Source organism: Phyllobates terribilis, unplaced genomic scaffold, assembly GCF_046119375.1.
Source record: "Phyllobates terribilis strain yellow unplaced genomic scaffold, ASM4611937v1 Scaffold_5__5_contigs__length_657084704, whole genome shotgun sequence".
NCBI classification, from domain to species: Eukaryota; Metazoa; Chordata; class Amphibia; order Anura; family Dendrobatidae; genus Phyllobates; species Phyllobates terribilis.
In genome coordinates this window covers 229,152,046-229,169,083 of record NW_027362765.1, presented here as the reverse complement: position 1 = coordinate 229,169,083, position 17,038 = coordinate 229,152,046, and the positions used below count along the sequence as shown (strand labels likewise).

Genomic DNA, 17,038 nt, shown 5'->3' with positions numbered 1-17,038 from the left:
CAAGGCTGAGTAGGGGGGACAGGGCTCTGTTCACACGGAACAGACAGGAAGGGAAAGGCAGAGCCAGACACCCACAGGGTACTTGCAGTGAAGTAGCGAGTGGACTACAAACTCACAAACGGGAGTACAGAGACAACAGGCAGGAGTTAGGTACGAGTACAGACTCTGCAGAAAAAGGAAAGGAACGGACATAGAGAAAAGACAGATGAAAGATAGGAGAGAGTACAGACTGGAACTGAGTGTACGGACGAGACCGACACAGGAGCGGGACACAGGAGCGGGTCTGGGAATACGGCCCCCAGAGAGGCGGGACGAACAGGCAAGGAGCGTGTTCAGACAGGACAGACAAGATACAGGAACGGATCTAGGTAATCGGCCCCTAGAAGGCGGGAGGAACAGGCTAGGAGCGTGTTCAGACAGGACAGACAAGATACAGGAACGGATCTAGTTAATCGGCCCCTAGAAGGCGGGAGGAACAGGCTAAGAGCGTGTTCAGACAGGCCTGGAAATACAGCCTCCAGGAAAGGCAGCAGGCAAGAGTACACAGACAGGACTCAGTTCAGACACGGGAACTGATACCGCAAGACAGGAGACAAAGAACGGGACCTGGCATCTTCAGAGTGAAGGCACACACTGAATGAAACACTATGCTCAGGCAGGGATAGATGGGAGCAGCTGAGCTATATACCAGGTGACAGACAGCAATAGGCTGAGGACGCACAAGGGGTGTGACCCACAGCAGGTACAAAAAGCAGGAAGTGATCGGGCGCCGGCCTTAAGCAGCAGACACAGACACAAACAGACAGCATGGAGGGAAGCCAGAGAGACATTCTGGACTGGAGATCAAGTGCGCGCTCTTGCACAGTGGGAGATGGACCACCATGCAAGGACGCCGCCAGGTATGTTACAGTACCCCCCCCCTTACGCCCCCTCTTCTTCAGGCCTGCCAGAATCTTCCGCAGGGAATTCGAGGACCAGTCGTTCACTTCAAGGAGATCACTTCCACTGTCCACAGGAAAAACTGATCTCATCTGGTTAGCTAGGATGCTACCTCCTATCCAGCCATCCTCAGCAACAGACGAAACGGGTGGAGTACCAGGAACAGCACACAAGGAAGTCTCTCTCCACATATTTTCAGGTAGCACCCCAGAGGGTACAGGAGACAATTGGAAGTCCTTCACCGGGTTGGAGGGGGACAGAGACTTGGGGGTCATCTCTGCTTCGAGGTACATCTTGTCAAGCTCACAGGAAGAAATAGACGGGTTATCAGGTACATAATGAGGAAAAGTCACTGTCTCTTTGTTATCTGGTGGTACCCCGGAGGATTCAGGAAACAACTGGAGGTCCTCCGCCGGGTCAGAAGAGTGCAGAGGCTCAGAGAAAACATCTGCTTCAGAGTACACTAGGTCGGACTCACTGGACGAAGCAGGCGAGGTATCGGGTACAGAGTATAGGAAAGTCTCTGTCCATTCACCACCAGGTGGCACCCCGAAGGGTTCTGGAGACAACTGGCGGTCCTCCGCCTGGTCAGAGGGGTGTAGAAACTCACGGGTAACCTCTGCTTCAGAGTACACTAGGTCGGACTCACTGGACGAAGCAAGCGAGGTATCAGATCTAGGATATAGGAGAGTCTCTGTCCATTCACCACCAGGTGGCACCCAGAAGGGTTCTGGAGACAACTGGAGGTCCTCCGCCTGGTCGGAGGGGTGTAGAGACTCGGGAGTAACCACTGCTTCGGAGTACACTAGGTTGGACTCACTGGACGAAGCGAGCGAGGTATCAGGTACAGAGTATAGGAGAGTCTCTGTCCTTTCGCTACCAGGTAGCACCCCGAAGGGTTCAGGAGACAACTGGAGGTCCTCCGCCTGGTCGGAGGGGTGTAGAGACTCGGGGGTAACTACCACTTTGGGGTACCCATTGTCAGGCTCACAGGACGAAGCGGACAAAGTATCGAGTACCGGGTGTAGAGAATTCTCTCTCCATTTGTCATCGAGTGGTATCCCTGAGGATTCAGGAGGCAACAGGGGGTCCTCCACCAGGTAGTAGAGGTGCACAGACTGAGGTAACCACAGCTTTGGAGCATCCTTGGACATCCACACCGGTTAAAGTGGGTGAAGCATCTGATGCCGGGTGCAGGAAGTTCTCCTGTGTGGAGTCTGGATGGGCAGAAGTCTCTTCGGGCAGGAGAACTGGTGCACTACCCACGCACATTACCCGTTGGGGCTTCTCCGGGATACAGGGAGATGAAGCTTCAGTAGGGACTTCAAGGTTGGGGTCAGGAGGTCTCAGGGAGGACAGACCCTGGCGTGACGGCTTGCCTCTACGTCTAGCACGTCTGGACTGCCTCTTGAGGTTGGGAGAAGTATTCCGGAAAGCGTAGTCACCCTGTGAGGATTCTGGGTGGGCAGTAGTCTCATTGGGCTGGAGGACTATTGCGCTACCCACACACATTACCCGTCGGGGCTGCTCCGGGATATTGGGAAGTGAAGCTTCAGCAGGGGCTTCAGGGTTAGGGTCCTCGAAGACCATACGAATACGAAAGGCCACCAGGAAGGCCTGCAGGTCAAGGACGACAGGATCCCATGCTTCCCATAGGGGGGTGACCCATTTCAAGGCATCACCCGCTAGGTAGTCAATCATAAAGGCCACTTTAGCCCAATCGGAAGGAAAATAGAGAGGGTAGGCCTTAAAGTGTAGCATGCATTGCTCCACAAATGCACGACACTGTCTTGGATCCCCATAGTAACGTGGCGGATCCGCAGGAACGAGAGCTGATAGATCCATCTGGACGGTGCGTAATTCGCCTGAAACTCAGCTAAGGAAAAAAAAATTTATTTATTTATTTTAATGCATGTATTCACTGGAAAACTTCTCAGAGAGCGAAGGCCGTGGGGCTCAACGGGAACCATGGCCTGAGCATGCTGTTATGCACACGCCCGGGCTGAGCGGCGTGTGCGTGTGATTGTAGTGATTCCACTGGACCGTGCCGGAGAGTGAATGCCTGGAGGGGCTTAACTAGGTATTCACCCGATCCGACCAGGGTCGCACGATGGCATACGACGCCAGTGCACCAAGGAGGAACCGAGCAAAGGGACCAGGTGCTACTCCAGGACAGACCCCGGACACGGCTGTTGACCCACACAGGGGAATACAGGAACAGACTGGTAGGCTGGCACACAGACTGGTGGGTATAGGCAGGCACGACTGGTATGCAGGCAGGCGGGTAAGCAGGCAGGGGGGTACAGGCAAGCACAGCTAGAGTGCAGACAGGGAGGCACTAGTAGGTAGGAACACAGGCGGGATAGGACCCAGTACACACTGGGACTCAGGAACAATACAGGCAGAGGGGTACAGGCAAGCACAGCTAGAGTGCAGACAGGGAGGCACTAGCAGGTAGGGACACTGGCAGGATAGGACCCAGTACACACTGGGACTCAGGAACAGAGCCACAGATGTGGCGGACAAACACAGCAGAGTGAGGCCGCCCAGAGAGGTGAGCGAGAACAGGGCAGGACAAGGCCGCCTGGAGCGGTGAGCAAGAGTAGAGCAGGACAAGGCCGCCAGGAGCGGTGAACAAAGGATCAAAGCTGAGCGAGACTGCTGGAGCATTGAGCAAGAGTAAAGCAGGACAAGGCCGCCTGGAGCGGTGAGCAAGAGTGGAGCGAGACTGCCGGAGCAGCGAGCAAAAGGGTCAGAGCGGAGCAAGGCTGCCGGAGCAGCGAGCAAAGGAGTCAGAGCAGGCTAGAACCGCCGGAGCGGTAAGCAAAGGAGTCAGAGCAGACTAGAACCGCCGGAGCGGTGAGCAAAGGAGTCAGAGCAGGCTAGAACCGCCGGAGCGGTGAGCAAAGGAGTCAGAGCAGGCTAGAACCGCCGGAGCGGTGAGCAAAGGAGTCAGAGCAGGCTAGAACCGCCGGAGCGGTGAGCAAAGGAGTCAGAGCAGGCTAGAACCGCCGGAGCGGTGAGCAAAGGAGTCAGAGCAGGCTAGAACCGCCGGAGCGGTGAGCAAAGGAGTCAGAGCAGGCTAGAACCGCCGGAGCAGTGAGCAAAGGAGTCAGAGCAGGCAAGGCTGAGTAGGGGGGACAGGGCTCTGTTCACACGGAACAGACAGGAAGGGAAAGGCAGAGCCAGACACCCACAGGGTACTTGCAGTGAAGTAGCGAGTGGACCATAAACTCACAAACGGGAGTACAGAGACAACAGGCAGGAGTTAGGTACGAGTACAGACTCTGCAGAAAAAGGAAAGGAACGGACATAGAGAAAAGACAGATGAAAGATAGGAGAGAGTACAGACTGGAACTGAGTGTACGGACGAGACCGACACAGGAGCGGGACACAGGAGCGGGTCTGGGAATACGGCCCCCAGAGAGGCGGGACGAACAGGCAAGGAGCGTGTTCAGACAGGACAGACAAGATACAGGAACGGATCTAGGTAATCGGCCCCTAGAAGGCGGGAGGAACAGGCTAGGAGCGTGTTCAGACAGGACAGACAAGATACAGGAACGGATCTAGGTAATCGGCCCCTAGAAGGCGGGAGGAACAGGCTAAGAGCGTGTTCAGACAGGCCTGGAAATACAGCCTCCAGGAAAGGCAGCAGGCAAGAGTACACAGACAGGACTCAGTTCAGACACGGGAACTGATACCGCAAGGCAGGAGACATAGACAGGACTCAGTTCAGACACGGGAACTGATACCGCAAGACAGGAGACAAAGAACGGGACCTGGCATCTTCAGAGTGCAGGCACACACTGAATGAAACACTATGCTCAGGCAGGGATAGATGGGAGCAGCTGAGCTATATACCAGGTGACAGACAGCAATAGGCTGAGGACGCACAAGGGGTGTGACCCACAGCAGGTACAAAAAGCAGGAAGTGATCGGGCGCCGCCGCCCTTAAGCAGCAGACACAGACACAAACAGACAGCATGGAGGGAAGCCAGAGAGACATTCTGGACTGGAGATCAAGTGCGCGCTCTTGCACAGTGGGAGATGGACCACCATGCAAGGACGCCGCCAGGTATGTTACATATCCTCTCCCACAGCACAGCTTTCTGTGGGTATGGTTGGACTAGGAGGCACAAGGCCAGTTGTCTTGTAGTGATAATCTGCTGGTAGCACTTATTGTATTGAAGCAGCAAAACATAGCAAGTAATTGACAATTCACTGTAATCAGGGTCTCTGTTCTTACATTATGGTGCTTTCAGATTACAGTGCAAAAATGTAGTTACAGATTCCCTTTAATGTACATTAAATGGGGTCGAACCAGAGTTTCAGACCAAGACCATGGACAAAAGTGGCTTTGTTTGCAGAAAAAAAAACAGACCCTTTTCTCATTTACTGTACAACCCCTTTTTAACTGGACAAGTGTAGTTGCAATACAAACCTTTTAGTAGATCCTCAACAATATCTGAACCCACCTGTACAGAGTACTCCTGCATACACCCAACATTGCCCGAATTTGACCGGTCCACTGTTCATCCACTCACGAAGGATGGCAACACTTCCATTCCATACTGTCGGGCTTCTTCCTCCACTATAGTTCGCACTCCAGTTCCCCACAATGACCCCATTGTCGTAATCATTGCTGTTTACCTTTAAAATAATAATTAGATGTTTAATTGCTTTTAGAAATATTATGATATTATAACATGTCCACCTGCTGATATAATACTCCAGCTCTCACCATAGCAGACATAACTCGCCCCACATGAAGGGGATCATTTCTGAGGGAGACATCTGCAGCTGCATCTGTTGCGTAGTAAGAACTCTTGTCCAGCAAGCGAAGGCAGATGTTCAAGATGTCGCTTTCAAACTGTTCGAGCAAAAAAATATATGTTACATTCATATGAATTCCTTATGTTACACATTATGGAAAGACAAACTAGTTGGCAGAGGAGTTTCAGAGCTCTATATGTCATATCAGACTGCACTATTTTGTGCAAAATGATAAATGCTACAGATTTTTGCAGGTATGTATCAAGGGGCATTACAGAAGCTGGATTAACGTGAAGACATCTTTGTAGAGAATTGAATTTACTGCTGGAAAAAAAACACTTCAAAGGAGTTATCTAATATATCTTGAGGCCTCCTGTTTGCCAGTGGGCGGTGAGCGCCGTAGGATTGACAGTTCAGACTAGCAGCATGGTCGTGCCTCTGGTCTATCTGTGTGCTCTCTGATACCAATAGCAGAGACAGCTTTGCCTTTTCAACATCAGAAGAGCGCAGGGGCGACGCAGCTGGCCAGGTCCAGAGTCATAAATGCTCTTGCAGACGGAATAGCTTGCAAGCAAGCGCTCCTTATCTAAGAAACCAGCCACTCTGAAAGACTGCAGAGGTGTCTGGTTGCTAAGCAGCAACAAGTACACTATACAATTAAAAAGCTTTCTATTTTTGAGAATGGAGAGGATTTTTTAATAAGAGCTAAATTGCAAAGTTGTGGGTTTTTACAATTTTAACCCCTTGCAAGTTGAGATCCCTTTAAGTAGTAAGTTGTGCACCAGAAGTCATCAACTACACCTAGCTATGGAGTGTGAATGTCACAACCTGAAAGGCGAGCAAGAGTTTATTGCCAGGCATTGTCTAGCAAACTATATTGTGACCTAGAGAAAACAAACACTATGATTATAGGTACAGTTTGGCATCTTCATGGGTTTGGGTCACAGCAAGCCAGATGTTTAATAAGTTAAAATATTGCAATAAATTTAGATACCTGACCATAGATCCATCTTCTACTGTCAAAGTTATTTGCATTTCCAAACCAATATAACCCAACATCATTAAGCACATACTCTGCTCGTTCTGTATCACTATTCATGTAAACTTCATCATCTAAGAAGGAGAGAAAAAATCATGAGACTTTAGGTCAGTAAATGTTGACATCACAAATGGAGAAAGAAGAAATGCGTTGTCTTATTGTGTTCAGATAACAGTATGTAAATGTACAAACTAATAGGCCATAAGTTATTAATGATTTATGTTTCCAAATGACTTGTCAGCTATTGCTTCCACTGAGCCTACCTGCTTCTGAAAACATGGCCTTCTGACCCACTTATCAGAAATAATCATGACTGACAGCTTAAAGGGGCTGTCCAGACTTGTATATGGGGGCTGTGGCTCACAGGATTATCTGGGATCTGTGTATTTAGAACTGAACACTTTGACCTGGTGACAGGCTCTTAAGTATTATAAAATATCAGTTGTTTAGGTCTGTCTCAGCCCAAATTTATGTACAGATAGACAGAGGAAAAAAGATCAACAACTGATAAGAATGATGCCACGGGTTGGTTACAGAACCTTTACAACCAAGGCTCCATTAAGTTCCAGATCTCTTTACCAACTTCACAAGACATAGGGCCCAATTCATCAAGACTGGTATTGTTCATTCCGGTTTTGATGAGAAGTTGTGCTGGAATCAGACGCTTCTGATTGATGAAGAGACTCACTCCACATCATGAATCAGGAGCGTTGGATAAGAGCCGTTCACCTCTCTGTGTGCCTCACCACAAATTCTATTCCTGTCCCTGTTGGAACAAGATTCGTGGCATAGCAAACACCGCTGCTTGTCATCAATTTGATGAGTCGCCATGTACCCATCCAGTTCCAGCTTTGCTCATTTTGTCGGAAAATGGCGTGAGAATTTTGCCAAAAATAGCAAAATTTTAGCACAATCTTAAGTTGTGCCAAAATTATGAGACTTTTCAAAGATTTTTACATCTGAATACTGGTTTAAAAGCTTTGATGTATAGGGCCCTGTGGCTGCATTCATACATCCATTGTACAGGCACGTGTATTGTGCATTTTATAAGTGGACAGCACACGGACTTATAGAGTTTTATTGATCCATTCACATATGTTTAAAAACAGGCCTGTGTGCCAGACTCGGCCATTAAAGTCTATAAGGATCAGTTACAACACATGAAACATGGAAGACAGACTTTGTACTTGAGTTTTCCACTTGTTTCATTCGATTTGAACTGATCCATTGTTAATTGATAAAAAAAAATTGAAAGAGTCTACCTCAGGGGTGGATTTATCATTGGTTCAGCCTGTGCAGCTACACAGGGGCCCGAGAGGTAAGGGGGGCTGCTACCACCTTCAAAGCAGGCGGAAGGACATCTGCAAGGAGTTTGTATGTTCTCCTTGTGTTTGTGTGGGTTTCCTCCTGGTTCTCCGGTTTCCTCCCACTCTCCAAAAACATACTGATAGGGAATGTAGATTGTGAGCCCCAATGGGGACAGCCATGATAATGTATGTAAAGTGCTGTGGAATTAATGTAAGTGAGTAAAATAAATGTAAATTTTAAAAATTAAAAAAATAAATACATTTTGCATTATGATGAGCTACTTGTCTGCCAAGGGCCCATATATTGTCCTTGTACAGGGGCCCTCTCCTGTCTGTGTCTGCCACTGGTCTACCTGCTTCAGTTTTAATAACGGATGAGAAAAAGCCTAATGTAACACGGATGCAAAACAGATGTCACATGGAAGATAAACCTTCCATTTACACAGATGTAAAAATAGATATAGATGTGTGAAAGTAGCCTAGGAATCACAGAGGACCAAATGTCATTCATTAATAAGATTTTGCACCCAAAATATATTCTCAAATATGTTATTAACCAACATTTGCCAAATACGCAATAAGTCTCATTTATTATAACAATCTCTGGTAAATGTGTCCTCATTACTCCTAACAGCCAATCAGATTTTTTTTAATTTCTCGAAACTACGTTGAAAAAGAGAAACCCAAACTATAATTGGATGCTTTTGGCAATAACATGAGACATATGCAGTGATGTAATCAATCATATACAGTAGATATAGTATACCTAAGCTTCCTGACCTACAAGCTGACAAGAGGGGAATTTTTCAAGGTCAATACACAGTACATATAAAAGTTGCCATTTTTGCACAATATGCAGTTGTGTAAAAATCGAGCAACTTTATAATTTTTGTTCTGGTTTGCTGTGTTTTTGAATAGTGGGCAGCACTTAGAAGGTGGGGGCTGCTTATATAAAATGGTTTTCTTGCTTATTTCACCATATTTTTACTTATTTTGCTATAAGTCTGTTGACCTTCTTGGTGTGATTACCATGCTACAAGAGACACCAACACTATTAAAATACAATATCCTGCTCTTCCATACAAGTGGAGGGTCAGAATTACCACATCTGTGGCACCACTTCATATTCATCAGGATAAGGCCGACACATGCAAAGATATACATCTATAAGGCCCAATGTATTATGCAAGATTATGCATTTATCATTCATTATATATGGTTTTCAACAGTGATAGACAGACATCTTCTAGAGAAAGGTCTCTGCTTTAATTTTCCAACAAGTGATTTATAAGGCCTAAAATATGTCTTTGGAAAATAATTTTTTAAATTAGTTCCTTTTAAGTCTGGTAACTAAAAGGAGCTAATCCTACACTCCATCCTATACTCTGTAGAAAGCCAACTTTGGTGGAACCATCCTTCTCGTTGGTCAATGGATGCCTTCTTCTTGATGATTTTTAGACTGCTTGCACTGATTAAGAGTTTCTTGGTATTACCCAGAAATATCTGGTACGGTATTGTAAATATTAAAAGTTATCAGCATATGTACCTGATGCCCATGGGTTAAACAGCACCACAAAGGTTCCTAAAGAAGCAGATGAGGTGCGCCCTACACTGGTAATCTGTAGCTTCGCATTGTAACGACCGACGACTGCAGTCACTGGAGGGTTGATGGTAAGTGTCATTGTGTTGGTACTGGTGGATCCACGTACTGCACTCCAAGATGTTCTACTGCCAGAACTAGAAACTGGCATCACAGCCCTTGTGTTTCTGGATTCAGAGGCCCTGGAACCTGTGAGTAGAAGTTACAAAGAAATTACATTTAAAATAACACACATCTAATTTTCCCTCACAATATTGGGTGAATCCACCAAACCGCAATTCAGTCAAAATGTCACAACATAAGAAACGTATTAGGTAACCTATTCATTTTAATTGAGCTAATTCTTTGACTACGTAAAATTCAATAAATGAATACTTTTTTTAGGCGGGTGTGAAGGGTCATCCGACACCATGTAAGAGGCCAGTCTGAGCTAAAGAGGGCCAGATCTCATGTTTGTTTTGATGGATTTAAAGGCAATTTGCCACCATGTTTTTGCCACTGATTCCAGCAATATGTCACTTACTGAGCTGCTTAGTGCAGTTTGGATAAAATCACTGTTTTATCAACAGGATATTATCACTAGAGAACTAGTAAACTAAATATTCATGACCTCTTTATAACTCTGTCCCCCACCACTAATTAGCAGCCTTCTGCCTATGCACAGTATGCATAAAAAATTGTCAATCAGAGGTGGGGGTGGGGTTATACAGAGCTCAGCATTCAGAGGACTGGTATCTGATATTATCAAAACTACTGCAAACAGCCCAGTAAGCAATACATTGCTGGAATAAGGTCACTGCCTCTGCATCATATTGCTGCTAAATGGGAGAGCAAAAACCTCGTAACCAATTTATCTCAAGTGTTACGGGTACTTCTGCTTCCATGGAATGAATAAATATGTCATCTGTTCAATCACTAGAGAATTTCTCCATATTTACGACATAGGAGTTGTCTGTGAAACACTAAAGACTAGATACACACCTTACTGCAAAACAGGTAATTAATTACACCCTAAATATGTCCCAAAATGACTGTTTCCACAATATTCACATACTGTACAGCATATACATGTGAGGACACCTTAAAACATTGATATACCTGTATATCATGGGGAACAGGGCAGACAAAGTATTGTTTCCAATGTAATTATCAAAATTATGATCAGATAAGACAAGCTCATGGACTCCACATGGCTTGACCACCCCTCTCCTTGGCCCTATATCAACTCCTTTATGGCACATACATCCTTTCCTGGTCCACTATCAAATATCTGTAACAGTGCCTCCCACCAACCTAGAAATACACCGTGCTATAGTGCTCTTATGTGGCAAATGGGTCTTTAGGCCTCTAGGACCCAATGGCCCATGTCCCTCATGGCTACACCACTGGATCAGTGTATCTGAGGTTTATCTGATTGTTATTGTTCAGCTGATGCAAATATTTGTAAAGTATAGGGTTGCACAGAGTTCATAAAATGACGATCAATTTCAGCATCAATTATTTTTAATTAAAATTAAACATATGGTAACCAAAATCGACTGTATGCTCCTTCCTATAAATCATGTCCAAAGATGAAATGGAGGTCTAACAAGGTAATAAAAGTCTATGAATTTTAATATGATGATTAATGCGTGAATTACTGTAGGTTTTTGATCATAAATTCAAAACTATAGCCTCTCCTTTTGGTGATGTGTGATCCATGAAACATTGTGGAAAGTTCAACACTGACAGGTGGCTTTGATGTATAACCCAGATGTTATACGAAATGTCTCACGCTATGGGAAAATGCTGGATTGACATGTCTGGATGGGCCAGTTTAGTGTTTAGGATTAAGCATCGCTTTCAAGCCTTAACATAGCATTATTCTTTTGTTATATACTTAATTCAGATAACTTTATTTTGAAAATAACCTTTCTATTATTCTTCAGCTATGGAATCAATTATAAAATTGTTAATGGCGGGCAGCAAATTTCAGCAAAACTCAACAAGCTGAGTACATCAGAATTGTTCAGGAGAACCCTTAACTTATGAAACAAATTTGTCAGCATATTTCACAATACAAACTGAAACATCATTAAAGAAGTTGTCCAGTACTTTAGATTACCTCCCCAATGTATCCCCCCGGGGCCCCTAAGGATTTTTTTAATTAGCTTACTTTGCAGATACTGCTTGTGAGTGGCGCTATCGGGGCCGCTCACAGGCATCACGTGACCCCGCGCTGAGGTCACGACAAGTGAGGCGTGACTCAGCGCTGGGGTCCCCGCGGTGGATGCTGGGTTGTGGGCGGGGTTACCCCCTACGTCACACCCTGCATTCACCGCACGCTTTCACAATGAATGGGGAGAGGCAGAGCGCGCGGTGGATGCTGGGTGTGACGCGGGGGGGGGTAACCCCGCTCCACAGCCTGGAACGCAGAAGACAGAGCACTTGTCGTGACATCAGCAGATGTCAGAGCCTCCAGAGGTTATTGTAAATAAAAGGGGGAGTTATCAGTGTAAGACAAGTAACTAACACAGAAAAAGAGAACTAAGGTTTGTCTCCTTACAAACACGTTTGCTGCAGCTCTCACACCTCTGCTGTATTGGAACATTATTGTAACCCTGTGTGCCAGTGAGATGGAAGCTGAAGCTGAGAGGAACCTGCAGATGTGTCAGGTATAATCACACACAGCTCTGCAGTGAGATCAGGAGAACAGAGAGCGGCCATTACATGTCTCATACTGGTAATTCCCCCTTCTAGTTACAATAATCTCTGGAGGCAGATTCTCATGCAGAACAGTGTCCGGCCCATAATCCTGAACAGCTCATTTACATATAAGAAAAATATAGATTTCCCTGGAATAAAACATCAGAACAAAGCTATGAATGTATAATTTTATTTGGTTTCCTATGACCTACATGCCCATATAGATGGCTTAGAAAGGTTGATCCTACTGACAGGTTCCCTTTAACAGAAGTGTAATGAAGGCTCCTGCACATCTATGTAACACATGTACTTCATTATATTATGTAAAGCAGGCACGGTTTGGTCATGGAGAAATGTCAATGATCAGCTGATCCATAACAGAGAACCATTGACACACTGTGCCCTACCTTACAGTGATGTGTAGGATGCTACAAGAAGCTTACCTGTTTCAACCGTAATGGTGAAGTCATCTCCAGACTGAATGGACCTGCTGAATGTTAAGATGCATTTAATGGCTTGTCCTCTCCTGGCGATCAGTTCTGTTGTAATATAGTCATTCGTTCTGTGAGCTAAAGCATTTATGCTCTGCTGAAAGTCTACTTTGGTCAGCTGTAAGCCTAGAAAAAAATATACATATATTACAACCTTCAAAAACAGACATTTCACTAAAAAACCTCTGAAATGAAAGTACGGTATATTAGCGCATGGTTGGACTAACACTAGTCATTATTAAACTTGGCTTTAAGATCAGATGCATATGAACGTCACCTGCCTGGGTCCTACAACAAACCTGATAACAAGCACTTGGCAATATGACCATTATTGTTAAAGTGCACCAAACCACATCACTGATGGAATTTTTAACCCTCAGCTTGGGCCTAGCTGCAACTGTGAAGCCTGTGGCTAATTAAATGTGAACATGTGTTAATAAACTCATACGCATCCAAATCACATGGCCTTTGAAATTAAATGACACAGTCCAAGGAAACCTTTTCACATTTTTAGGCCTGAGACTCCGCTGCATCTCTATAATTAAATCTAGACAGGTAATATTGAACATAATTTATAATATTTGATTTGGCAACTACAATGAAGCGAGGTGCGGCTTTTATAGACTTTGTTGTGAGCATACCTGTTGCCAAGTATCAATAAGAAGCAATTTTCTGTTGCGATATCAGGGCATCTCTGCCAAAAAAATTTAGTTTTGTGTGAAGTCGAGGGACCATAATAACATAACAGAAGTATTATTCTCTTTTATGGTGGAGGGGCTCTTCACAGTGCCATGATAAGAATTTTTGAACCACTTATTATCAATTTACAAAACGTAGACACATGTGAGAAGTTTTGATCGATGGAGTTTACTACATGATCTCACATGATGGGATCTCAGCCCATATGGTTGACAGGCTCAACAAAATGTTTATGAAGCTCACCTCCAGTCTAATTGCTTCTCCTGCTTTGTTTCACCAATTGATTGGGGGCTCCATACAGGGAACCTCCATGATAAAAACTCCTGATATATTTCTAAGGGTTTGAAATAGAAGATGCCATAATCTGAAAGGCAGAGATTGATTTTTAAAGATTTAAAGGCTGTCACTGCTGTAAATGGATCCCGTGAGCAGCTGATACACATACCATAACTGACTCTCCATGCATAGTATGTATAAATGTATTCCCTTACAATAAAACATTTTTTAGTCTTCAGAGTTTTCATTTTCAGGCAAAGCATTGTTGCATTGTAGCACTGGGACCCTGGGTTCAAATTTTACCAAGGACAACCTCTGCACCGAATTTGTATGGTATCTCTGTGTTTGTGTGGGTTTCCTCAGATTCCTCCAATATTCTAAAGACATACTAATAGGGAATTTAGATTGTGAGCCCCAGCGGGGACAGTGATGAAGATATCTATAAAGAGCTGTGGAAATTAATGGCGTTATATGAGTGAGTAAAATAAATAATCTATTGTTAAAGTATTGGACACCCTAATGAAACATTATTGCAAGTGTTGAGCTACAGACTAATTTGGATTTCTATGCATAATCTTCTATATTGCTTTTTTTGGGGCACACCACTAAAGTATAATCTTAAATTCTGCCTTCTTCAGATTTCTGGAGGACATGACCACTAGTGATGATCAAGCATTGAAATGCTTGAGTGCTCGGTACTCGAATCGAACATGTCTGATGCTCGGACGTGCTAGCGAGCATAATGGAAGTGAATGTGAAACTCAAGCATTTTCCAGAGGACTCGCTCTCTCGCTCCCCGGAATTCTACAGCTTACAGAGTCCGGCTGACAGAGGAGTCCCTGCTCTTCCAGCAGGGGTATACCCCACTTCAGTGATGTGTTCAATGGGGACCCGAGCACTCGAGCACCATGCAATACTCGACACTGCTCGATACTCGATCGAGCACCCAGATGACTGATCGAGTATCGAGCAATGCCGAGCACGCTCGCCCATCACTACTGACCACCAGTCACCAGGGCAGGAGGAGAAAGCATTGCATAGATACATTTATTTTTGTAATGTTAGATAGGAGGTGGACTGGAAGGAGATACATTGTCTATCTGCTTGAGGTTGTCGTTATAAGCATTGTCCAGTTTTTACAATGTCATCTTCTTAAATGTGTTCCCTGAAAATAATCTGATTACCAAAGCATTGACTCCAAACAATCAACTATAACCTGATCATGAACATGTCCGGAATTATTCTGTTGTGGCAGAAATAATGCATTGCATGGTATCCATTGAAATAATTTGGATGATCCTATAACGAAAGTGCACTGGGTCCTCCACATTGAGAAACCGTAACACTAGCTAATTCATAGTTCTAAAGTAGTAAAATAATAATGGATTGATGAGTATGTTATAACAATCCATGGCCAACCATCAGTGGCAGATACATCACATGAAAAATGGGAATGTCAATGCAAACATATGAAGCTCATTAAATGTCATGAAATGTAATGCTCGCCTATAGAGTGTACATTGGACATTGCTTAACGTATAGTAAACCTATCAAATAATGAATGCAGCATTGAACCCCCTACTTGTCACCCCCTGGTCCTCCTTACCAGCTAAATAAATTGCAAATTGTCATAATACAAATAACATTGGGAACAAATGAATGAGAAATCCAATATTCATCCTAACAGGTTCTAATGATGTTACATTGATGTATACGTACTTGTCATCTTGATCCTATTTCTTTGTATTGCTGGCTGATGCTCTACTGATGGAGTGTTGAAGAAAGATTAGTCTTGGATGATTTTTCACCACTTATATCCAAAACTCATGTTTCACTTTGACGATGTCAATATGCAAAACATATGGGTGAGGTTTTCCATGAAAATGTAAGTGCTTTTAAAATATTGGGATTGCTCAAGTTTGGGTGTGTATAGTATCATCCGTGACAGACAGCTAGCAGAGCCTGTCTGGGGACATAGCAATCAGATATCTAGACTATGTTTCAGGTGATAATTAAGGAAGCATTTAGTTATTATGTTCGTGCATTCATGCAATTATGGCAAACCCGAGATTTCTTGCCCAATAGTTTTTGTAATTGTCCAGGCAATGGCTTGCTGCTTTGTTTGTATAATGGAATGCTGTAGCAATATATTAAAGTCCAACATTTGAATATGTTGTACAAAAATAAATGATATAATTAATTTACTGAATATGTTAAGTAACATTTTGAAATAGTGTAATGCAGGTGTCTGAATGCAACACATGAGACAACAGGCGGGATCAACAATCGACGTCTACTTTATTCACTTAACAGGATTAAATACGCAAAGGATTATTATTAGTGATGAGCGAGCATGCTCGCTACTGCTCGGTGCTCGCCCGAGCATCTCAATGCTCGAGATGCTCTGCACTCGCCGAGTATTTCCGGGGTTGCTCAGCGGGAGCTCGGGTCCCCTCCCTGCATGTTTGGCGCTCTTTAGAGCGCCAATCAACATGCAGGGATTGCCTGCTTCTCATTGTAATGCCGCAGCCATGTTGGTTGTGGCATTACAGTGATTGGCTGGCCGCACAGCGTCATCAAGTCTATATCAGAACTGGCGCCGCCATGCTCGTCACAGTCACTCCAGAATCAGGCAGAGTAGGGAGAGGTGCTGCTGCGTCAGGGAGAGATTTGCTTGTGTATTAGGAAGTGTAGGGAGAAAAACCGTACATTACACATATCCATCTTAACAAACAGTCCTTCTGAGGACTAATCCATCTGCAGATATATCAGGCAGGCAATGTATATGACTCGCCCCCTGGGCCGTGGGGCACTCGGATCCGGGCAATAGGGAACGATGGGGGTAGTAGTGGCAACCCGGTTCCGTGGCTCAGGGTGGTCAGGCCAGTGGTAGTCCGTTATATTGATTATGTCCGACTACGCCACCCGTGGATTTGCGGTTATTAGGAACCGCCGCTGCATGCAGACCGCTGGGGCTGATGAGATGTGCAGCTATGGTAGTGTGACTCCCCACGGGAAGAGTGCGGCCCCAGGGCAGTATAGTGGATGGTGGGAGTGATGGTAGTGAGAGTCCCAGTGATGATAGTGCTGGAGGAGCAAGGAGCACACAGACAACAGGTTGCAGTCCAGGGTCTTTACTTGAACAGGTAAACTGACCCACAAGCAGTCCCAGCTAGGAGGGGACCTGGATGTCTGAGAGCAACGGGGAAATTGGCCCTGGTCAGGGTGA

At 45.0% G+C, this 17,038-nt stretch overlaps 1 protein-coding gene across 1 annotated transcript in view; it reads right to left on the bottom strand.

Moving 5' to 3' along the window:
- Positions 1-15,682, bottom strand: part of LOC141272796 (protein-glutamine gamma-glutamyltransferase E-like) — a 46,481-nt gene extending 30,799 nt beyond the window's left edge. The window contains exons 1-6 of the mRNA XM_073683864.1: positions 15,529-15,682; positions 12,787-12,960; positions 9,605-9,847; positions 6,707-6,825; positions 5,681-5,809; positions 5,415-5,589 (exon numbers count right to left, since the gene is read on the bottom strand). Coding sequence (XP_073539965.1) covers positions 5,415-5,589; positions 5,681-5,809; positions 6,707-6,825; positions 9,605-9,847; positions 12,787-12,960; positions 15,529-15,535 — 847 coding nt within the window. The 5' untranslated portion in view covers positions 15,536-15,682. The remainder of the gene's footprint in view (positions 1-5,414; positions 5,590-5,680; positions 5,810-6,706; positions 6,826-9,604; positions 9,848-12,786; positions 12,961-15,528) is intronic.
- Between the last annotated feature and the right edge of the window lie 1,356 nt (positions 15,683-17,038).